The sequence below is a fragment of the Lissotriton vulgaris genome, chromosome 9 (assembly GCF_964263255.1).
Source record: "Lissotriton vulgaris chromosome 9, aLisVul1.2, whole genome shotgun sequence".
Taxonomy (NCBI): Eukaryota; Metazoa; Chordata; class Amphibia; order Caudata; family Salamandridae; genus Lissotriton; species Lissotriton vulgaris.
In genome coordinates this window covers 652134557-652159375 of record NC_141697.1, presented here as the reverse complement: position 1 = coordinate 652159375, position 24819 = coordinate 652134557, and the positions used below count along the sequence as shown (strand labels likewise).

Here is a 24819-nt window from a genome sequence, read left to right as displayed (position 1 = left end):
CTGTTTCAGGTCTCCCCCACGCCCGTCAAAGATGTTGCAGATGTCCGATGCGCCCATATAGGCCTGCTGAGCCAGTAGGTGGAGAGGGGATCCCGGGGGACACGCCTGTCTCACCCCAGACTTGGTAATGCACTGGTCTCTCTCTGCTTCTGGGATTGCAGAGACTGCAGAGGAGCCGCAACTCCCAGGGCCAGCTATTTTTAGGGCCTACTCACCTGTTCTGGCAAGCTGACAAATAACAGCGGTTCCGTTCCAACACGATGAATGAGCTCTAAAGATACCTTTAAATCTTTCTTTAACTTTTCACGTTTGCTCTGCATGCAGAGACAGGTCAAAAGTCTGTTTGACTGCATACATTTGCTTTTTTTTCTCTGAATGTGCAGTTAGAGTATTCTGTTAAGTGAACTGTGTGACCATCATGCTAGGCAAAGCGTGTAAAATGAAAGGCTGCAAGATGTTAGACTTTTCTTCTAACAACATTGAAACAGCTGATAATTGAACTGTACAAACATTTCGAAATATATTTAAGTTATGAAGACACATGTTTGTATTTGTGTTATGATTTTTTTTCATCCTATAAAAAAAATTCTAAACACTTTCCTTGGTGTTGATGCAAATGATAAATATATTTGATAAAACCCAACTTCCAAACTTTGTTTATACGCTATATAGTTTTTATCAGTTAAACTGCATGTTAGTGGGAACGTTTTTGGCTATGTGCTGTCTGTATAACAGTACACTACCACATCATGCTTTAATAATGCATGTTATAATTATTAAGAATAAAAATTGAAACAGGACCCAAGAAATATTCCTGCTCCCACGTCACTTCCTTTCCTGTCTGTGGACCAAGCACAGACTGACCATGCTATTAGGGACCGAAGAGGCAAGTCGGGAGTCATGTGTACCCTATATGTGGGCTCGAACTGGTGAACACTTGAGCAGCTAAAGAGGAGACTGAGTTGGCACTGCACAACTCTGCACCCGGTCTGGAGACTATGGGAGCATGAGCGGCTGTGAAAAATGGTTTAAAGTCAGGGGGGGAAGCTTTATGATCATGACCCTTTTTAGGTATGCTGTATTAGAGTATGCACCGCTCACTCTCCACCCATATTTGTCATTGTCCTTCGTAAAGGCTGGCTTCTGATTCATAAATAGGCTTGTTAGTTCCTCCTTGGTATTGCCTTGTCTGCATTTGTTACCGCCAATAACAACTGGACCTTTTACTGGGCTTGTTACACGGTCTGCATTATAAGTGGGTGAGCACGATTTTATTTATTGACACTGATGAGAACAGTGGCGACTGCTTTTCCTATAGACTGCTATGTCGCTCTATCTTGCATGCTGAGCGCAGCACCCGCTTCACGGACACCGCGCTCTGCACTACAATAGTATGGTATTGCTTTTGCAAAACATTGAACTATTGATATTATAAATGACAATGCCTTTTATTATAAAAACCATTGACATTTACAATGCCAATAGCTCAAAAACTCAAAATTGCGAGACCTATTGCACTGTAAATGCTTGTGTTTTAAAACCATGGTGCACAGCAACCTAGGCTACAATATGTTAAAAAAGCATGGGGGTTAAGTCACACGAGAGAGGTGCGGGGGAGTAGGAGCAACAGTCTGTTGGAGGTGGGGAGAAATACAAGGGAGGCGCTCACTAGGATAGTGGGATCACCAAAAGGAGGGGTGAAGCAACACAAAGGAGGTGCAGGGAAGGAGCAGACATAACAGAGAACAGGGGTATGGGGAAAGCAAAAAGAGGGAAGGAAGGGTGCACCCGATGGGGAATAGCAAAACAAAGAAGGGGTGGGAGGAAGGAGAAAGAAGCACCACTCACAAGGTAAGGTTGGAGGGGTGGAGAAGAAATAGTACCCCAATCCCAGTTTGAACAGCGAACGGGCACTAGTTAAGTTGCATCAGTCGATGCTTGGTCCATACTTCAGAGAAAGGTAAGGAAGTGCTAAATAGGAGTCAACAGAGAAGAATGACCATGAAGCCAACACATGCTTTAAGCCCCTTATTGTAAACCATACTTCTCACAAGCAAGAGTGCAAGCAGTGCATGTGCTGTCACAGACTCAACCTAAAATGTTCCTTTGTCGTGATAGACTGCAAAAGACACCGTTGAATAATCAAGTTGTACAGTGGAACTGCCTTACACCTTTTGACACCGAAGGGCAAGCCTTCTTGTCACTGGATGCAGCTGAAATATCAAAAAGTGAGCCCGTTCCGGTAACCAGATCTTCTTATAAATCCCTACATCCCAACTAACTTCCTGTGCTCATACTAGACCTGTGTAGGTGATAATGAAAGCTCAGAACAAAGAAAAGCAAAAGTATATTTATTTTATTAATTTATAACGTTTTTTATAGCGCGGACTAGATCCCGAAGGATATCAGAGCGCTTTACAGTTATAGGGAAAGGTAACAATCAGATCATGAGTCAAACATGGGTAGTAAAAAAAATCATAAGATCAATTAGTTCACGCATAACAATTCAATTATAAGTCCAGAGAGGGCAAGGAGGGGGCTATATGATGTAGCGTGGTGATATAAGGGTAGTAAGTGAATAATCATAAAGATGAATAATAGTCAATACTAAAGTAAAATCTAAACATGAATTATATGGGTCTTCTACTAAGCATTGAATCAAGTGGTAAGCAACTAATAGAACATTTACAATCCTGGGTGAGCGCGCTGGGGAAGCAAATGTAACAATGGTTTGAGGGGAGCAAAACACAAAATCATGTACAGGAAAATAAACACTACAAAGTAATCATATACAGGGATGAATCATACTATACAATGTCCGAAGCCTTTCGGGCGGAAAATAAAGTACAAGAAAGGTATATATAGTGTCCCTCCTATTAAGGTAAGAGCTTCTTCATGAGGAATTTTTTTGTTTCCAATTTCAAAGCGGCATTGGAAGAGATCCTCCGAAATTCGGGTGAAAGAGAATTCTAGATTTTAGGAGCAGATTGCGAAAAAGCTCGGTGGCAAGTTATTTTTTTGGGGAAGGTCCGTGGTTTCAGGAAGCGGGAATTAGCACTCCTTGACGATCTACCTGCTCCAGATAGTTCTAGTTTTTTGCGAGGTAGGTAGGGGTTTTGAAGTGGAGGGCTTTGTGTGAAAGGCAGGCAATCTTCAGATGAATTCTAGCTTCATAGGGTAGCCAATTTAGTGATTTTAGAACCGGAGAGATGTGTGTATTCCGCTTGGTGCCCATGATCAGTCTGGCCCCTGCGTTCATAGAGGCCTTTAGGGGGGCCTAAGAGTATTTAAGGAGTCCACATAGTGTGGCACTTCCGTAGTCAAGTCTCTGTAGGACAAGCGCTTGGACCACTTGCTTGAAATCTGCTTGCAGTAGAAAAGGTTTCAGATTCCTGAGTGTTCTTAGAAGGTGGTTAGTTCCCTTGCACACGTTGCTCATGTGTGACTTCATATTCAGATGCTTGTCCAGAGTAATTCCTAGGGATTTAGCTGAATCGATGATGCATGGGGAGCAGTTGAAGGCGGTTAGTTGGTTCACCCATAGGTCGATATTAGGAGTATATTTCGGAGGAAAAATGAGGAGTAATTATGTTTTGGAGGTGTTTAGCAGGAGGTGGTTCTTAGTCAACCAGTTTTGGGTAGAATTGAGTGAAGTGATGTCCTCCAGAGAGGAGATTTTCAGATAGAGTTGGGTATTGTCTGCATACATGTGGAACATAATGTCCAAGGAATTTAGAACGTTAGCTAATGGTTCCAGGAACAGATTGAAGAGAATGGGAGATATAGAGGATCCTTGGGGAACCCCCATGCTGACAGGGGATGGCTGGGAGAGTGAGTGGTTCACTTTAACTCTTTGGGTTCTGTGTTGCAGGAAGGACCCAAACCAATGCAGCACCTGACCTGAGAGGCCTATCCTATGCTCCACAATGAATAGGAGGTTGTCATGATTAACAATGTCAAATACGGAGGAGAGGTCAAGTAGGATAAGGAGGCAGGATTCATTTCGATCAAGCATTATTAATATATCATCAATCACGCAAGTGAGGGACTATTCGGTGTTATGTGGTAACGGGTCATTGAAGTGATTAGACGGGTTGATAATCTGCAGTACCTTTGTGATATCATTTTCGTTAAGGGGGGTAAAGGTGCCCTAGGAAGCGTTGTTCTTGATACCCCGGCTAATTGGTGTTGTCTTGTCAGGAGCAGCCAGTAGGAGTGTGGGTTAATTGGGTGGCAATAGAGCCTTCCTGGCTTCCAGATCAGTGTTGATAAGCCTAGTTTTCTCCGTAAAAAAGGCAGCCAAATCAACACAAGAGGGAGGTATGATGTCTGAAGCTGAGTGGTTAGGGGCTGCTACCGATTGCTGTTTAACCAGTTCGAACAGTTTCTTGGGTCGATTCGCCACTTGGTTAAGTTGGGTTCTGAAGTACTCCGCCTTGGCTGTCTTGATTTGTTTGTTATTTGCACTTCTTGCTGCTCTAAGGTTTTTTAAATTGTCAGCGGATGGGGTGGTTCTCCAGGACCATTCAATGGGCCTTAGGTTATGCCGTTCAGAGTTTAGGTTGCCATTGAACCATGGTTTGGAAATTTTTGCTGGAGTGGGACCCTAAGATCCATGATATTGGAAATGGAAGAGTTGTAGAAATCGGTGAGAGCATGGACTTCAGATAAGTCCGAATGTGGAGAGCGGGCCTTATTACAGCGGGTTGCTAGTTCAGCTGAATTGAAATCTCTGAGATCCCTCTTCCAGATCTTTAGTTTTTTTTTTCTGTCTAACTCCGGTGAACCTGAGTTGATATGGAGGGAAACGATGTGATGGTCTGACCAATCACATGGTATGATAGAATCCAATGAGATGGATTGACCTTTGGAGATGATGAGATCTAAGGTTTCCCCTTTATTGTGAGTAGGCTCGTCACAATGTTGAATCAGATCGTGGTAGAGTAAGAAGGATTTTAGACATGAGACTGCAAGATCATTCATGTTAGACCAGTGAAGGTTGAAATCTCCCAAGTAGATGTGAGACTGGGCTGAGTCTACATTGCCCGAGATGATCTCCAATAATTGTTCAATGAAGGGAAGGTTGTCCCCTGGGGATGGTAGAATGAGTGTAGTTTGCAGACCAGATGATTGTGAGAGGAGATACTAAGGCAAAGATATTCACATGTTACCGGCGAAGATGACTCTGAAAGGGAGACCCCAAGCGTACTCTGGTGCATACAGGCTAGGCTGCCACCCAGCTTCTTGTCTCTTTCAAGACGAATTATGTCATGGGTAGGGGGTACCAAGAGGTCGAGAATTGGAGTGGACGAAGATTTGAGCCAAGTTTCTGTGAGGATAATGATGTCTATCTCATTCTGTTCAATGAGGTCGAAGATCTCGGAGGCGTGCTTGCTAGCAGACCTACAATTAAGTAGTATGCATTTGAGTGGAGGCGCATTATGGGGGGGGGGGTCTGTGAGATATTGACTTGCTTAAGGTTATCCTTATTTATGAATCTGCAGTTAAGGAGTTAAGGTAGGATTCTCCGTTAGGGTTAGAATAAATGGTATGGATTAAACCATTAGGGTTAGTGTTAGTGTTAAGGACCTCATTGGACAAGTAAGATTTGCCAGATTGTCGATTTTGTTGGGTGCGAGATCGGACGAGCTTCTTAGACGATAGGCTGTGATAGGTAGAGGAGCAGATTTGGAGGTGGTAGGCGGCAGGGGATGGTCGCAGGGAGGTGTGCCCGTAGCCTTGGTGGGGGCTTTGGGCCTGCTCGGACTAGCAAGGAGGGGTCTTAACAAGGGGAGATATTCAAGTGAAAGAGTTTTCAACCAGTGGAGTTCAAGGTAGAGATTGTGTAGCTGTAGGGAGATATCGTCCAAGCGTGTCAACAGGTCTGGGTATGGTTTATTAAATAATATGAAGCCAGATTTCAACTACTATGAGCCATTTTCTGATTTCGCGTTTTTCGACCATTTTACCAGATTTAATTCCCTATCATCCCTTCCTTGCCTCATTCCCTTGCAGAAACCTTGGTTACACTATCCAGCTGCACTTGATGCTTAGCTTTTCAAGCCTTATTTAGGAGAGACTATCCACCCAGCTCCTTTTATAAAAAATATAGTTGGATGATCCATAAGGCAGTCAGTTCATAAAAATATTTTAATTTCAGGTCAACAGCTTCAGTTAGCACTACATTTAGAGTGACTTTAGAAGCATGTTTCCAGTTTAAGGAATCGGTTTCAAAGTGCACATAGTACTCCAGTTTGTGGATTCTTTACACGTTATTTCCCATTTCATATTGTCTCCCATTAGTCAGGCATCCTCTCTGTACTACAGTGCCTTGTGTTACTGGTGTACTGTAGCTTACTTATGGTCAGTAAATATTTTAGGGGACATAACTGGGTGATGCATGATTCCCTAGAACGAGATCATTTCTTAAAACCAGATGTGATGTACATGATATGTGAGGGGCAGTTCATTCTGCAAAGCCACCTCCTGTCTCCTCCAAGCAGGCACCCTGCATCTAAACAGGAAGTGCTTAATCTAATATAAACAGTAGCTATAAACTCTAAAAATATGTTCTTTTCTATTGAATCAAAGAAATGGACTTGCAATGGCCGTGTGGAGAGGGTGAGAATGGACAACTCCATTAAAAGTAAAAAATGTAGAAAATAATTAGGGATGAAGTATTATTATAGCTGAAGCATTTAGATACAGAGGAAAATGTTTGGAACCCTCATTTTGGCGAGTTTGATGTTTGTATCTCTCAGAGCATTATGGCTTTATTCCAGGATAACGTGACTAAGAAGGAGAATTAAATCATTAATATTACTCATACTTCTGCATCATCCTGGTATTTTTAAATAGCTGATTTCAACTTCCGCCCTTCAACCCCCACCTCTGTGATTTTAAGCGTATTATTTTTCCTTATACTAGTATCCACATTTTATAGCATGTGGTTGCTCCTGGGAGATGTGGTGGGGGGGGGGGGGGGGGGGTTGAGGGGGGTTTATAAAATGCAGATCGTTACTGTGAGGCTTAAGTTTACCAGCTATGACCACACAGCGGTCTTTCTGGAGAACAAATGACTGTCACCCCATTTAATGAAGAGAGAACTATGCATAGCCTGCATGTTTATTGGTCGATAATATTGAAAGGTCACACATACATTACTGTAAATGAGGCAGCAGTGGAGAGATTTGCAACTGGTGTCCTAAATACACAAGTCAATAATCTGCAGTGCCCATAGTATCTAGAAAATCTGTGTGAAAAGAACCCAGAATTCAACCCTAGATATCAGAAAAAGAACAAAGTGCTAACACGTGGCCTGCCTGGCCCATAACAATTTTGCTTGTTTGAGGTCTACTATGTTTGATGTTTATGACTCCTGCTCCACCCTCACCCCGCCCATTTTACTATAAGGATCAAGATTTATTGCAAAACATGGTCATATGTTAGGCAGACCCTTTCCCAGCACTGTAGACACAGGAAAGGAGCTGCTGATTGATTGGAAAAGTGGAAAGTGATGGAAGAAGTTTACAATTAAGGGTGCAGTGGACAGTGACTGACAGGCGACAGATATAAACAGGCCTTGTATAAGTTTTTGTAGGGCTTGGGACAAAAACTGCACAGTGATATATTTGCTTTAAAATCTATACAATAAATCTATAGTAGAACAGGTCCTTTAAAAAGAGTGGGCCATGGGACAGAGTGAAGAAAAGCCAAGTGATGGCAGGGGCAGTGTAGATAGAAGGTGTCGGAGGCGGCTTAATTGCAAAAGCCTCAGAAGACGCCCAGAGGCACGAGAGGAGGGTCAGGGAAGCGCAGTATCGAGAGATGCGGAAACCATTTCTAAAACGTAGAAAAATTGGCCGATGCCACACAGGGACATGCATTAGCCCAGAAATACACTAACCAGAAAATAATATGCCAGACAGCATCACCCTTACCCAAGAAGGCCCTGGTCCCAGCCTTTGATGACTTGACCAGTCCCCAGAGTGAAGGTGAATGGCTGGTTCCGTGGAATACTGCTGTCAAACTCGGTACCATCCTCAAGAGTTCCCTGTGGAGAGATAAATGTAAGTATGAGACAAAGCAGTCTAATCATAAACTGCGAAAGACTGTCGGACCTAAGAGTCTGTGAGATTTTAGAGAGAGAAAAAAGGTTAATATGCTGTTTGACCAAGAATTTCTGCACAGTGCAGAAAACACTAGGGCAGATAGGATGGGAAAAGTTGAGCATAGAACAGTGATCTTCAAACCTTTTAATGCTGCTGCCCCCCAGTGGGAAACGAAAATATCCAGACCCCCATCAAAAATGTTCAAAATTATTCTATTAAACTGCCAATGTTTAAATATGTCTAGACTTATTTAAACATTGCAGTTAAGTTGAAGAATATTTGGAGTCCCTTTCCTTTTGACAGCTTCTCCCAGTCCCTTACCTTTTGACACCTTCGCCCAACCAGGATATAAATGACAAAAGACGTTAGGGCGGGCCTAGTACACAGCAGATTACTGCCATTAATTTTTTCTGCTGAAAACAAAGCACTATTACCAGCATAATGTTTTGTTTGGCCAGAGCCTAGTGCCCCCCTGGGATCACTTGAACCCCCCACCCCCAGTTTGAAGACCTCTTGCTTAGAATAAGCTTAGGCAAAACAATTTTCTGCAAGAAACAGAGAGCACATACTTACAGTGTAGTGCATGTGAAGCACGTCCCCTTTACGGGACTTGATGAGACAGTTATCTACCCTCTTCTTCACCCCGATTTGCATCTTCTTCTTCTCCTGTGAGCTGGTGCCCACGGCGAGGGCAGCCCAGAAGACCAGGGATACAACGGCCACAGAGGAGCTCAGTTTCATGATGGACGGTCTTGAGGAAAAGACAAAGACGGCATACATTGGTGTCCAATAACGACAGTCTCCAACTCTGGACCACATAATTGCCTCTTCCCTTCTCCTCCCAAAGTTTCAATCACCCCCTCCCCCGCAGAAATGGAAACGTCATTGTTAACTTTAACATGTCTTTATATACACTTACATTTACAGTTAAACAACGGTCTCCCCAAAGGCCATGGGTAAATCTAAAGCCAGCATCAATATATGGATCCCCTCCCCTCTGTGTATGAGCTAAACCAGAGGTCCATTTCCTCATAGATACCTTGAGATGAAGAAAGACTGAGTTGACCTTGTGTGATGCAAACAGTGGCTGTTGTAGTGCGACGACAGAAGACAGGAGAAGTAGCCCTTACTTGCGCAGTCCACGCCACTTGGCGCTTTCACACAGCGTGTCTAGCACCACACCAGGATTCACAGCAATGTTCTCGCTCTACTAACCGTTTCTTTTTAAAAAAATACCCACCTACAGGACTCCCCCCACCCCAATACAAAGGTCCCTGCCTCAGCGGCCATAGCCTCACACCCACCCCAAAACATGTTTTGAAAAACAAGCACCATCTGGGATGTTTCAGTGCAGTTGCATGTGCAAGTAGTCAGGCTGCTGGGTGATTCCAGAGTTATTTAACCAGCCTCCAACAAGGACACTGATCTTCCTAGCACCTATACTCTACATTGTGAGGTTGTAACAGTCGTGAACGCCCAAATGAATTGATGAAGTATTTTGGCTACTAGTGCACAGGGCCTGCCGGTGGTTTGCAATGTGGTTTAAAAAATAAAAAAAACACACACACACACACATTACGTTTAGAAATCGTGCCCAGTTTATCTGGTTTCCCCCACCCACCCCAGCACCCTCAAGTGAATGTGCTTCCTGCAGGGTAAACTGCAACCCATCTTTCGAGAAGCAAGCCTGATTTCATATAGACAAGCGCTCTGCTCAGCTGCACCTTCTCCCTGCAGGCCTAAAATACATTCTCTACCATGTCCCCTGAGAAAAAAAAAAAGTCAAGAACCTCCCTTCAAGCCCAGAGAATCATGTCCCCTGCGCCTATCCTTCAGGGGGGCCAGCCCCCCTAGAGAGTCCACACCCCCGTCCCTCTCAAAGCCAACAGCCAGAGCACACTTCCTCGCCCTACCTCTGCGCATCCACATGTCCCAGGTATGTACAGCATCTTTTTCCTTCTGTAAGTGGATTTCTCTGGCACCAGTGAGGCTTTTGTCTGAAATAACAGACGCCGGCAGCTCATCTCCCTTCTTGCTCAAATCCCAATCATGCCAAACTTTCCTAGAGTTCTTTTCTCTGGGTACCCAGACATCAGCCACCTGTTTGGACTGCTGCTTCCCTTTGGGATTGGCCCTGGTCTGGCTACATCCTAACACAGCTTTTGGCCACTTACGTCGCACCCAGATATCCTCGGTGTTTGGAGGGTCAACAGATGGATCCCTTAGGAGCCTGATTTGACCCTGCTCCCCTTCTCTTTCCAACCACACAACTTCTGTAGCGAGGAGCCTTCCACAACCAACCAGAGGCTCCAGGTTCTCAACAGAAGTGACTATCCCCAGCTCTTGCAAGGCCCCCTCACCAGCTGACCCCGAAGGTGGACTAAGCTGGGACTCTATCTCAAGCGTCACAGGAGTAATCTCTGGACAAACCCCCGAAGTCGTCACCACCTCTAGATCTGTCAATTCACGGCACAAGCCTCCAGTGCAGCTACTTTTCTCTTCATTCTCTGAGCTGAAATCACCATTGTCCCAGTGTGCCTCAAAAGGCGAGTCTCCCAGGCCTTCTTCCCAACAGCTGGTCTTGCATTCTCCTGATACTGTATAGTCCAAGGTCAAGATCTTCTCAGAGGTAGCTACCTTCAGTAACCCAATATCTGTCTCCTCAGTCACTCCTGCAACCTTACAACCTTGCAAGTCATTTTGAAGTCCCCTGGACACTAAGTCACAGGAGTCACCGCCGCCCCCTGTGCAACGGTACTCCTCTGCTGAAAGCCAGCAACCTACTTCTCCAGGACTCATCCCCTCTGCATCACTTGGACACCAACATTCACTGCTCTCATAATCATTTCTGAGGCACCAGCAGCCAGGGTCTATATAGAGCCCCTTTGGACAAGTCCACCACGAGTTATCATAACCGCTACTCTGGCACAACCACCAAGCATCTCCACTCTTGTCTCCCATGTCTTCATAATCCCAGCTTGTATCCAAATATTCTGCGTCCCTGTACATGCAGCTAGGAACTGTGAATTCTGCATTCCTGCATTCTTCTGTCGAACATATGCACCGGGCATCTTCCCTGTATGGACATTCTGGGGCTCCAGAATTGCTCTTCATCCCACTGAATGGTACACCGGGGCAGCCAGTCTCCATGCAGCCCAAACTCTTGTCACATGCCTCTCCAAAGGCAAATCTAGGGACAGAGTCATGCTCATGTTCTGGATACACAATCACATTTTCAACATATTCAAATGTGGAGTACTGGTAGATCACAGTGCAAGCCTCACATTGTGGGCCTCGAAGGTCTGACTGTGGTGACTCGCATTCAGAAACCTTGGCAGCCACCTCTCCATAAACATCCCCTGGCGTTTTCACAGTAGAATTTTGATACTCACCCAATACGTTCTTAGTACATGCAACATGGTACTCGCCCACTGGTCTACCACGAGAAGCATCTGAGAACCCAACCACTGAGCTCCTTCTGCAAGGGCCTTGATCACCCTCCCTAACTGTATACCGACTTACAGAGACACAATCACTCGTGGTTAGGGTCTCACTCCCAGGGCTCATCCCATGATTCACTCTGTATTTATCCCTTTTGCTTTCATCAAAAGAATCTTTGTATGCACTCCCTGGGCAGCTTAAAGAAACATATTCATCCCCTAGAGCCAGGCTGCAAAAACCTTCGCGTTGATTCTCCAAATTACTGCCACAAGCATCCCTGTGCTCAATGCCTGGGTTCCTCTCGCTAACACCGTCAAACCTCTCGCCACAAGCACCCCGACACTCGTGCCTCAGAAACGTGCCTAAAACAGATTCCGGATGGCATTCTTGGTCTTTCAGAGTCGCCTTTTTGTGATGACACCCTATACCCCCCAAACCTGTAAGCTCTTTAACTGGACTGCAGTCGGACATATCTCCAGAATGACACCAAACACAAACGTCAACTCCGTCGCACTCAGCACTGAGCTCAAGTGCATTCCTGTAATTAGACCCAGGGCACTGGACGCCCACATCACATTCAAGTCTTCTAACATTCCCGTCGCCATCATCAAAACCCGGACCGCCAACTCTTTCAGTATCACAGCCTGATCCCCAGCAAGCATTTTCTCGACACTGATGCTCAGATGTAGCAACATCTGCAGCTCTATTATCACATCCCGTGTAACTGACGGCTAAATCTTCACAGTCAAATCGAGGATCGAAACTGACAGCTCTCGAGTCAAAACCGAAGTCTTTAAGAAATGCATCTTTAACGTGAGGTCCAAACTTACACCCGAGAACCCCGACATCCACATCTTCTAACTCGCACCCAGAATACCTAACAGCCCAACTTCCAACATCGTGCCCATCTTTAAACTCGAAAACAAGTCCAGTGTCACTGTGGCAGCCCATAACATTCACATCTCCACGCTCACAAGAACACACAGGATCCTTGGCCATACCATCTTTAAAGTCAAATCCAGTGCCCCCAACATGCATTTGGCAATACTTATACACTGGATTCTTGCACAGCGTGGTTTGGACCCCACAGTCTGCTGCGCCCAACCTCCCTCCTAACTGAGAGGCCAACAAAGTACAGTCACCTTTGTTAGTCGATGACTGTTCCCCATTTGCCTCTGCTCTAAGACATCTTCTTGAAGAAAAATCCAGGGAATCACCAGGAAATACCAGTTGACAGTCTGCTTCGACGTCCCTACCTGGGCATCCTTCAGTGGAGCCCTCCTCACATTGCACCTCCCGGGGACACCTTGTTGCCTCTCCCATGTGACCTCCAGATGTGTCCACTATAGGGCCACAAGATAACATCTCTCGCTGAGGTCTTATCTTCCCCTTCTTGTGACCTCGGGGGCGTCTCTCTATAGGGTTATTCAAATCTTTCTCTACACTGCACCTGGTTTGCTTCGCTTTGTGGCTCCTGGTCTTTTTGCCTTTGGAGCCACGGAAGTGAAACCGCACAGGAGCGTGAGCCTCGGAAGCCATCTGAGTGTTATACCCCAAATATTCAGGATGACAGCAATCTAAACTGGGGTCCTGAGGATACTCTGATTCAGGGTGGGGTTCTTGTTTCATCTGTGAACTCCTGGGACCCGTTAAATTCTCTATATATTGTTTTTCAGTAGTCCTCTCTCCCAAGTGACACAAAGTTTGCCCAATATCGTGTTGTACGGGACCGCAACCTTCCTCGCCACGCTCCCTTACTGCGTCCCTCTGGTCTAAGATACCCTCGACGTGGTAACTTCCTCTATCACTCGGTTCCATGAGTCCTCCATCATGATCACTAGTAGGGATCTTCCGATGCCCCCCTTCTCCATCTTCACCTCCCCTCGTAGACATCTCCCCATCTTTCGTGCACTCGTGTCTCTGCTCTCCAAATACACCCTCGCCATTGCCCACACCGCCGAGTCCTATCTGCCCCTGTGGCCCAAGTCTTTCATCTTCACTTCCGGGTATCCTCGCCCCTCTGGACTCCTCTATTTGAGTTCCCCTTCTACTACCCTTCTCCACCTGCGATACTTCTTTCTCATCCCAACTCCCACATACCCTGCCCCTGCGGGGCCCCTCTTTATGCCTCCTTCCGGGTAACCCGAATTTCCCCTTGCCCCCTGGGCGCTCCTCCATCTCCTGCCACTGCCTCCGCTCTCTTCTTCTCACCTCAGTCTTACCGCACGCCGGCTACAGTACACACCGTCCCTACGATAGGCCCCGCCTTTCGCTTCCGCCTACGTCACTTGCAGAGCAACGAAATTCAGCCAATCATTGCAGCCATGAGGACTAGGGCACGCCTTTTTTCTGACATGGTGCACTCTCATTTGATGAAAGATAGCTCCGCCAAAGACAAACGGCGTGGGGTTAGTCACGTGATTCACCAAGCTGAAGGCCAGCTCAGGACATAGACACGTCACGTGACGTCTAGTCCCGGCGCGCGGCTCGGCACACTCGCGTAAATTGAGGCTGGCACATTCACTATTGGCTGCTGAAGCCCTCGATGGGGACGTCCATCGGCGTCGCATAGAAATGGGGGGTCAGGGCGGGGGAGTTCCAAGGTGAAGGTGGAAAACAGCCAGGGATTAGTTTTCCTATTATTTTGGGAACATAAAGCGTTCTGCCTAAATATACAAAATTAACTACACAATCACACATGAGCTTGAAGGCATGTAAATCATTCGGACGAGAAGCGACATCCCCCCTTTATAACAGTGGTAGTAGCCGTCTAGCCCGGAACAGTCTGAAGAGCAAAAGAGGTAGCAGCCATATTTCTTTTGGGCATAAAAAGAAACAAAAGCCCATTAAAACATTGTATACTGTGTTTACACAGTGGCTGGTTTTAGTCGAAATAAAACAGTTTGTTTGTTATTTGCTAATATGTGACATTTTCCAGTCTCAGCGGTTTCAATTTAAAAGACACTGTATTACAAACGTAGTAAAGGACTCACGCAGTGGCATTCCAAGTCAAGTCAAGTCAAATAATTTTTATAGCGCACTACATACCCATAGGGTCTCAAGGCGCTTGAGGAAGGGTGGGGAATTATTTGTCGAAAATCCAGGTTTTAAGCTGCTTTCTGAAGGCTGGGTGTTTTGAGTGAGGCAGAGGTGAATGGGAAGGAAGTTCCATGTTTTAGCCGCTAGGTAGGAGAAGGATCTTCCCCCCATGGTGGATTTGTTGATGCGTGGAACCTCAGCGAGGGCTTGGTTGGAGGAACGTAGCTGGCAGGAGGGGGAGTAGAAGGATAAGCGCGTGTTGAGGCATTCTGGTCCAAGTTCGTAGAGTGCTTTGTGTGCATGAGTGAGGAGGCGGAACGTTATCCTCTTATTGACAGGGAGCCAGTGGAGGTCTTTTAGGTGACCGGTGTGAGAAGGTGGCCTGATATGCAGTGCTCACTATTCTAGTGAACACTATGTATCAGTCCAGCAACCCTTATTGATGATTGGTTGTAAGTCAACCTTATAGACCAGCTATCCTAGTAGCATGGATACGAGCAGTCTAAGGCTAAAGACTCGAGAGGGCGTGTTAAGCTAGCTGTTTACCACACATATACCCCTTGAACACCAAGTGAAAGGACACCACACAAGTGTTATGAAAATAAACAGTTATTTATTAAAGATCACAACAGCCCTGTACTCTTTATGAGGACAGGGTACTAAGCACAAACCAAAACTCTTACAAAAATACTTAAGTTAGCACAGTATATACAAATGCCCGAGGGGCACGGAAAACCATATACTCTGAAAGTGGAATGTGAAATTCCTAGCAGGTAAGTACAGTACTAATAGCTTTTGGAATCGCTAGGACTTGACTAGGGAATCGTTAGATTACTTCTAGGAGGCCTAGGGGACTCGGGTGCAGTGTGTGCACTCTCACGCGAGATGCGGACAAAAGTCTATGGTAGCTAGGAAGTAGAAAGTTAGTGTTCTCGGGCGAACCCGACCTGGTAGGGAGAAAACGAAAGTAGATTCTGACCCTTGGATAGTGAGGCTATGCTGGGGCACCGAAATGCCGAAGTTACCTAGCCCAGGGGCTGCAGCTGCATAGGTCTGAAAAGACGTCGGGAATCCTCGTAGACGGACCAGGAGCCGGAAGAAAAGATGCTGGCCGGTGACCAGTGGAGAAAGTTCAGTTGGATCCAAGCCTGGATCTCGAAGATAGATGACACCTGAAAGCAGAGGGGACCAAGTTCGAGACTACTAGCCAGTAGTCAGTGGGCACCAGGAGGGCACCGGTTGGTAGCCACCTCGACAAGGTGAGTGGGTGACGCTTGAGCTCGAAGATCTCACGGACCAGGAGGCGTTGTCGGCGACCAGGATGGAGGATCGAGCTGTCCCACGAAGATAGAAGCTGTCGGCGTCGCTGGACCCAGGATTGGGCAACAAAGCCTTGGCAAATTCAAGCCCACGCGGTGGACTTAAAATGGCGTCTGGAGTGGACCAGGAGGGTCCGGGGTGCCTCTCTTCAAGAAGGAAGCAAGGGCCAGTCTGGAGCAACCAGACCGGCAGTTGTGAAGTAGTTGGGCGTCGTTCAGAAGGCCACAAGCCAGCCGGCTAGTAGCCAAACAACGCGGTGCACAGCAAACAGCAGAAGGGCCCCACGCAGATCGTGGAGATGCAGGGAGGCTGACCTTGGGTGCTGGAGCTGCGCAGGGTCGGGGCTTCTCGGACCCCAAAGCACTCACCAGTGGAGGACACGGTGGGCTTGCAGTAAAGATGTCGTGCAGTCTTGGCGATCGTCGGTCCCTCGAGGTCTCGTCGCACTCACGGTTCTCAGCTTGGCTGTAGAGGTGAGTAGAGGTCAGAGGTGCCAGGGAAGCCGGGTCTCGTCGAGCTGGGTCGTCGGATTCGTGATGAAGGACTTGCAGCAGACCGCAGTGTTCTTTAGGATGGTGCCCGCTTGATGCAGGGTGACTACTCCTTAGCCACAAGGGAGAATCTTGAAGAAGAAATCGTGAAGTCCTTTCGAAGAAAGTGGTATCTTGATTCCAAAGATGATCTAATTTGAACAGGGGGCCCGCTCCTATCTTTATACTAAAAAAGGGGGCTGACCCGGTGACTAGGTCCTGCTTATGGGTGGGACCAGGAGGGGGGTGGTTACACCCCTCTCCCCTGCCGGACTTCCCCAGGCCAGGGGCTGGTGTGCCCCTGGAACTGGTTCTGACTGGCCTATGCGTAGTGAGCACCGGGGTGCCACTCAGCAGTCACCTTCCTGAAAAGCCCTGCCTACCCAGGATACACAAAACCATGTCTGGGACGGTGCTAGCACCGCCCCGGACAGGAAACCCTTTGTCCAGGCCTCCCTCGCTGGAAGGACTCCCAGCAGCAGGAGGTCAGACTCGTGTCTGTGGTGGCAGCATCCATTTTGTGGAGCTGAGGCTTCAGTTAACTTTAACCGGGGTTCACAGTTACATACATGTCGTGTCCCTCTAGAAGGGTGGAATGCTAACCCCGTCGCCAGAATTGGCGAGGGGTTAGTATTCCAACTCGTATGACACCTTACTCGACATGTTTTGATAAAGCAATACCAAAGATAGCATTTAACCGCGACGATTATAATGCACTTAAGAGTATATGGTATGCGATATCATGGAACAGCTATTAGGACTTGATTCCGCAAGCTGCAGACAGGCTCAGCTCATGCCAGAGCACCATCTCACACGATTCCAAGCACTCTGCCTTCAGGATTGTCAAGGCCTGCCATAGGAGTGACTGATAGGAATCTGTGTGTCCATTTTAGGGTTAGGTATAGGTATACTACACCTACAGCAAAGGGTGATTACACGACTTTGCCCCAGCTGTCATGCAGCCAGTTGTGTCAAATTTAGGAGGCCAGCCAGGGGTGGCATAATACATGCTGCAGCCCCTGGCAGCCCTGGGTACACCTATGCCCTGAGTTACAGGGTCTGATAAGGTGGCCCAGTACCAATTGGTAGATGCACCTAGGGTACATGAGGTAATTTAGAAAGAGAACAGCCAGGCTGTGGGTCTGATTGGCAGGCCCACAGCCAGAGAAAGTCGTAAACCAGTGAAACAAAAGCAAAAAATCTGGGTGATCATAGGATTGCAGACCCTACTCTCCTACAACCGGAAATGTGGTCTTTACGCGGGATGTCTAGTATGAGTCTGGCTGATGCGTTTTGGATGCGTTGGAGTTTTCTCTGAAGTTTAGCGGTGGTACCGGCGTGTTTCCGTAGTCCAGGCGGCTTGTAACTAGTGCGTGGGTGACCCTTTTTCTAGTTTCGGTGGGGATCCAGCAAAATGTTTTTTTTGAGCATGCGGAGGATGTTGAAGCAAGATGATGAAACTGCGTTGACTTGTCTGGTCATCGAGAGAGAGGAGTCCAGGATGACGCCCAGGTTCCGTGCATGGTCCGTTGGAATGGGTGCTTTTCCTAGGGCAGCTGGCCACCAAGAATCGTCCCAGGCGGAAGGGGAAGTACCTAAGATGAGGACTTCTGTTTTGTCTGAGTTCAGTTTAAGACGGCTGTGCTTCATCCACTTGGCTACTTCTTTCATTCCTTCATGTAGGTTGGTTTTAGCGGTGTTTGGGTCTTTGGAGAGGGAGAGGATCAGCTGAGTGTCATCAGCGTAGGAGATGATGTTGAGGTTGTGTTGGCGTGCGATGGCCGCGAGGGGGCTCATGTATACGTTGAAGAGGGTGGGGCTGAGTGAAGAGCCTTGTGGCACGCCGCAGATGACTTCGGTGGCCTCCGACTTGAACGGTGGGAGGCGGACTCTCTGAGTTCTTCCGGCGAGGAACGAGGTGATCCAGTCCAGTGCTTTTCCTTGGATTCCGATGTTGTTGAGGCGTTGTAAAAGGGTGCTGTGGCAGACTGTGTCGAAGGCTGCGGAGAGGTCAAGGAGGATGAGGGCGCCTGTGTCTCCATTGTCCAGTAGTGTTCGAATGTCATCTGTTGCTGCGATGAGGGCGGTCTCAGTGCTGTTTTTGGCTCGGAAGCCGGACTGTGATGAGTCGAGGGATTTGTTGACTTCGAGGAAGGCGGCGAGCTGGTTGTTGACTGCTTTCTCAATGACTTTGGCCGGGAATGGTAGGAGCGAAATGGGGCGGTAGTTTTTGAGTTCGGTGGGATCAGCTGTGGGTTTTTTCAGGAGGGCGCTGAGTTCGGCGTGTTTCCAGCTTTCCGGGAAGGTGGCGGATTTGAAGGAGCAATTGATGACGTCTTGGGTGCTATGATGGAGTCTGCTTTGTTGAAGATGTGGTGAGGACATGGGTCTGTGGGGGATCCTGAGTGGATGGAGTTCATCAGGCGGATGGTGTCCTCAGTGGAGATTGGGTTCCAGTCATTAAGGATGTTCAAGGGGGGTGAAGGTACGGTAGAAGGTTGGGTGGGTTGGTCTCCGGGTTGGTTGTCGAAGCTGTTGTGGATGTCTGCGATTTTGTCGTGGAAGAACGAAGCTAGGGAGTCGCAAAGGGTTTGAGAGGGAGTGATGCCGTTGGAGTTGGCAGTGGGGTTGGTAAACTCTTTGACGATGTTGAATAGTTCCTTGCTGTTGTGGGCGTTGTTGTCTAGTCGGTCTTTGAATGCAGCTTTCTTGGCAGTTCGGATCAGTTGATGGTGTATGCGGGTGGCGTTTTTGAAGGCGTCCCTGGTGCTGGTGTTTGGGTCTTTTTTCCAGGCCTTCTCAAGGGAGCGACAGAGTTTCTTGGATTTCTTAAGATCATCGTTGAACCAGGGGGCGTTTTTGCTGCCTAGTTTGATTTGACGTTTTTTCAAAGGTGCTAGGTTGTCGGCGCTGTTGGTTAGCCATTGAGTGAGGTTAATGGCTGCTTGGTTGGCGTTCGATGAGTGGGCAGGGGGGTTTTGAAGAAGCGATGAGGAGATCTGGTCGATGGTGATTTTGTTCCAGTTTCTTTGCAGAGTAGGTTGAGGATGGTTGTGGGTTGTGGTCTTTTTGTAGACAAAGTGAACGCAGCTGTGGTCCGTCCAATGGAGAATTGAAGTGTGACTGAAGGAGATGTGTTTGCTGGAGGTGAAGATAGGGTCGAGTGTGTGACCTGCGATGTGGGTGGGGGTGTTAACTAGTTGTTTGAGTCCGAGGTTGGTGAGATTGTCCAGAAGGGCGATGGTGTTGCTGTCGCTGCTCTTTTCCAGGTGAAAATTGAGGTCTCCCAGTAGAATGTAGTCCTCGGAGGGGAGGGCGTGTGGGGTGAGGGGTGATGAAGTCAGTGATGTCTTCACTGAATTGTGCACGGGGTCCTGGTGGCCTGTAGAGGAGTGTGCCTCTGAGTGTGGTCTTGGGGTCGGTGTGGATCTGGAAGTGAAGGTGTTCGGCGCTAGCGAGGTTGTCGTCAGAGCTGGTTGAGATGCGGATGGAGTTCCTATGGACGATGGCGATGCCTCCTCCTGTTTGGTTAGTGCGGTCCTTTCGGATGATCTTGTAGCCTTCCGGGATGGCTATGGTGATGTCCGGAGCTGAAGAGGCGTTCATCCACCAATTAGTGGCAGGATTTTCCTGTAGCAGAGGATATGATTCAACAGCAGCAACATTATCCTAGTGAGGATTTAGGACATTGATACGAAGTACTTATTACAAAAAACAGAGGACCCTAGTAGTTTGGGGGATCATGGCAGGCACGCAACACCTATTGCACTCACCGGGCTTCATCTCCCCAACCCCCAACCCCCCCCTCCCTCCCCGTCGTGTCTGGCAGCCCGGGATGAGACAGATCCCAGGCACACACAGAGTTGCACCGAACGTTTAACAGGTCTTTAAAAGACCATTTGGATGTTAATTAGGCCTTGCAGTTGTTTCACCCCTTCTAAGAGCCCCTGCAGCCTCACTCTGTCTACTGATTAAAGGTTCAGCCCCCCCCCCGAAATTTTTTCTTAGCTACCCCCCCCCACCCCCCCCCCCCCGAAATTTGGCTCTAGTTGCGCCTATGGATCAGGGTAAGAATAGAAACAAACTGGAATAGTATTTATGTCCTTTGTCTAGCCGGACAGGAATTTATTTGGCGAGGCACATGGTGGAGCGGGTTAATGAACAATATTTTGTTTAGGCTTGTAAAGTCAGACTTCCATAATGTTTTAATAAAACTAATATATTTGATGCATGTTATTGAATCAACCTAGAATAAACTGTGCAACATGAACATATGGGATTAATATTATGCTTATTTGTGCAAAATGCAAAAGAAATAATACAATAATTGTTGTCTATTGTCTTTGTCATATACTAACTGCTGCTGTTAAAAATAATAGCATGTGCTTTTTAAATGTGCTTCCGTCTTGTCTTTTCTGTGATAAATGCAGTTCCAGATCGGATTGGTACATCAAAGGTAATATATGCTGCTTAAATGTGCTTTTGCTAGGTAACATAATTAATGGTTTAACATTTAGCAAAGGGGGTGGGTAACAGAACAAATGTCAATTCTTTAATTAATTGCTGTTTTGTGTTTGTTTAAATAATAGTTTACTGAAAGAAGCATAAAGTTGGCTGCAGAAAAATAATGCATTCTGAAAAAGTGACGCAAGCTAAAAGTGGCGCAGTGACGCAAGCTAAAGTGGCGCAGAAAATTGACGCTTTCTGAAAGAGGTCTACTGATGTAAAGCCACAAGAGAAAACTTATTTTGAAAAAGATGAGAAGCCTATAAACATTTATTGTGAAAAGTTTTTGAAAAGAACTGCAAAAGGCGACTCTGTGGAGAGGTTGGCTATTGTGCCCACGAGAAGCTCAGAACAGACAGGCTCAAGGCCAGGATGTGAGTCGCGGCATTTTTGTGCACTACATGAACATCTTTGCTACAAAATGTATCAGCCTAAGGAAGTGCCACCAGGACTCTGTGCATGAACAATGGCTTTGTGTAAAAGCCCGGACTCGAGGTGGAAGATGTCACAATTTACTGTGGCGTGAGGTGATTCAGCCAATGGGGAGCCAGGATTCAGCTGTTGGAATGTGAAGTTAGTTAGTTTAGCCTTAGTTTTAGGGTATAAGAATTGGCTCAAGGAGCAGACTTTTGCCTACGCTTTTTTATTCCAGAGGGTCGTGTTCTGCTGTCCGATGAATTCACTTAAGGAAAGGAGATTTTTAAAAGACTTTGTTTTCAGGCGATGAGGGTAGAGACAGAGAAATAGTCTGGGTTTGGAAATGCTCTTTTTCACTTATTCCTGTTAATGATTAATATTTCTTGAAACAAGCTCTCCTTATAAATGCTGAATAAACTTCTCTTTCTGACTTTTCCTAATACTTGCTTAATAAAGTTCCAAAACTTAAGTTTTCTTGAATATGTTTGAATAAACTTTTAAAATGACAAGCTGGTCTTATTTATTGTAGATAGTTTAAACAACATATTAGATTCATTCGCCTCATGATTCAGCTGCTCTGTTATTTTTATGGGCCTGGTATTGATTGGTAAGTATGGTGGTAGATGATGACATCATTTATGCAGAATTTTGGTAGGAGCGCTGGATCAATTTTTGGTAGCATTCGTACGGTTGTATGTTGTTTTTGACATACATGCTACATACATGTTACATACATGTCAGTATGAGTCATAGGATTAATGTTTAACATATGTTGAGTTTTTGATTTTGTCATACTGTTATATGTAGTTGTAAGGTTTTTTTCAGCAGTGTGAAAAATTCCTGGTTTGCCATGGCAAGAGTAGTGTGACGCTGTTATCAGGACGCTGGTTTCAGGTTATACAGTTCATTTGTTCTGCTTCAAAAGGTGATATTGTCGCATACACTGTGTTGTGGACGTACAACACAAGTTTAGGGTTCTAGGTGTGTTGAATAAACTGTATGTATGATAGTGAGGATTGTCTAAGAAATTTGAACTTTGAGCATAGGGACTAGGCGCCTGTTTTAAAACTCTCTGTGAAAAGAGTAAAAGGCATATCTGAGCTTGTGTGAAGGGCAAGCATTGTTTCTTTTCTAAGGTTAGAGTCCTAAGGAAGAGATAAGCGTTGTTTTCTTACTGGCGAAAGAGGTTTACTTCTAAGGTTAAAGTCCTGAAGAAGAAACAAGTATGCATGAATAGGGATTTCCTTTGTATGAATGTATGTGTAAATGTGGTAGAAAAATATTCTAGTGAAGTAGCGTTGTCTATTTCAAGAGAATGAGGGAAAATCTGTGTGTCTGAAAAACTACTGTCCTTTATTAGAGAAGCAGGCAAATGGTTTTTTTGTGTAGTCACTAATTGTGTTAAAAAAAGTGATTGTAAAGCGTTTTGGAGCCTTCAGGGTAAAGTCCGTGCTATTTAAAGCATTGTAAAGTGTTTTGCGCTATTTGAATACATTTAAAAGTATTGCGCGCTATTTAAAACCATTCAAAAGTGTCCCGATCGAAAATTGTAAGGGAGGGGCTGTTTTGCGAGCCAGAGCGTGTGGGGAGAGCTTGAAGCCGCAGCGGCTGTATACGTCAGATCCGTCGCGCTCTGATTGGCTAAGGTGCCTGAAGTGTCACAGTAAAGCAGGGCTGTGATTCGCTGAAAACATTCCATTGGTTTAGAGTGGTCGCGTAATGATTGGCTAATGTGCGTTACCACGGTCTACCAAGTTAATTACAAATATAAAGTGTCTCCGCTTTAATTTTCTTTCTTATTATAGCGGCACAATTGATAAATAACGTGTATCACAAATGGTGTATAATAGTGACGGCTGAACGTTGTTCTTTCACATGATGTGTACTTGTGAGCTTAGCTCATTTTGTAAAGGAGGGGCTGAGCGCGGAGACCTGGAAACTGCGCTGTAATTGGCTGAAACGTCACAGTAAACGCTCTGTGATTGACCGAGATATTAAGAGTGGTCGCGCAGTAATTGGTTGATGCGCATTACCACTGTCTACTGATTAAATTATATTTTAAAAAGTGTCCCGATTCAGTTTCTTTCTTTGCTACAGTCGCGCGGGTCACAACTAAAGTGTGATAACGGCCGGCGAATATTGTACACTGAATTGCGAGCTTAACTCATTTTGCAAGGGAGGGGCTGTTTGAGGAGGGGAAGCACTAAGAGAGAGCTGGTAGCTGCAGCGGCTATGTACGTCATAGTCGCCGCGCTGTGAATGGCTGGAGCATTGCCAACAGCGTTGTGATTGGCTAATATCGTTGTGGTGGTGCTGTTATTGGCTGAGGCACGTTGCCACTGTTTGCCGAATTATTTATAATAAGAAAAGTCACCGCTTTAGTTTTCCTCCTCTTTACAGTTGCGTGTGTTACAACTGATATATGATAACAGTTGGCGAGCAGAACAATTATGGAACGCAAAGGGAGAAAAAGACGACAGTAACAGTAAACGTCACTGCAAACATGCTGTGAATGGTTGGAATGTCATAAACAGCGCTGTAATTGGCTGAAATATATTGAATGGTTGCGCTGCGTTCGGCTGAAGCGCGTTGCCATTGCTGAATAGTTGTTTAATTTTTACGAGTGTCTAAGTTTTGATTTTCCTTTTACTATAGCCACATCTTGTACGTCATAGCTAATAAGTGTTTTAACGGCTGACAAGCATAGGTTCATAGAAGAAAGTGAATTGTTGGTCACTGATTGTGGTATCACACAGGGCTGTGTGTAACTTATTAACAACAGCATTTCATGGACGAGGTGCATTAGGAAGATTGCGCTGCGTTTGAAGTGGTTGCACACTATATTTAGGTTAATAACTGTATAGGAATCACGTTATTGTGATCTAGAGTACTCTTTCTGTAAAAATAGAATAAAAATTACTACAATCGTATAACATCTTTATTATTTCTGGGGAAGCTAATGTCATTCAACAATCACATCAATAATAAATTAAAAGCTAATTGAATTGAAGGCTAATTCAAAGTTAATTGATAAAGGGGGAAAACAGAGAATCCTGTAAGTCTTCCCCACAACTGATATTTTGAGTATATTGCAAAATAAGCAATTTTAACACCCAATCAATTGTAGATGTCTATACTCTTGCCAGTCTAATTATTTTCATCGCTGCTTTTCGCCTAAATGAAATTGTGAATATAGGTAAATTAAAAGAAATATTAATTTAAGTAGGAAGTTCTGTTAATAGTGCAAAGTATAATATTACATGACTATGTTGAATAATTAATAATATGTATTGATTAGCAGATGATATAAGACAAATAAAGTGAACATATTTTTATTGTGATTAATTTTTAATAAAGGTAAATATTTTATAAAACATGGATAATTATTTTCTAAAGAAAGAGAAAATGTTTTCCTGGTATCAGAAAATGAAAAAGGTTGTTGTTACATGTGAGAG

General features: G+C 45.7%; 1 protein-coding gene across 3 annotated transcripts in view; it reads right to left on the bottom strand.

Moving 5' to 3' along the window:
- The window catches only part of FKBP2 (FKBP prolyl isomerase 2), a 36846-nt gene extending 22964 nt beyond the window's left edge, over positions 1-13882 (bottom strand). Inside the window, exons 1-3 of one of the 3 annotated variants that reach the window (XM_086938351.1) lie at positions 13764-13882; positions 8685-8862; positions 7941-8053 (exon numbers count right to left, since the gene is read on the bottom strand). In XM_086938351.1, the coding sequence (XP_086794477.1) occupies positions 7941-8053; positions 8685-8852 (281 nt within the window). In that variant the 5' untranslated portion in view covers positions 8853-8862; positions 13764-13882. Of the gene's footprint in view, positions 1-7940; positions 8054-8684; positions 8863-9150; positions 9767-13652 lie in introns of those variants that run through there. The other 2 variants (XM_086938352.1, XM_086938353.1) reach the window with 2 other exon arrangements.
- Positions 13883-24819: the final 10937 nt, after the last annotated feature.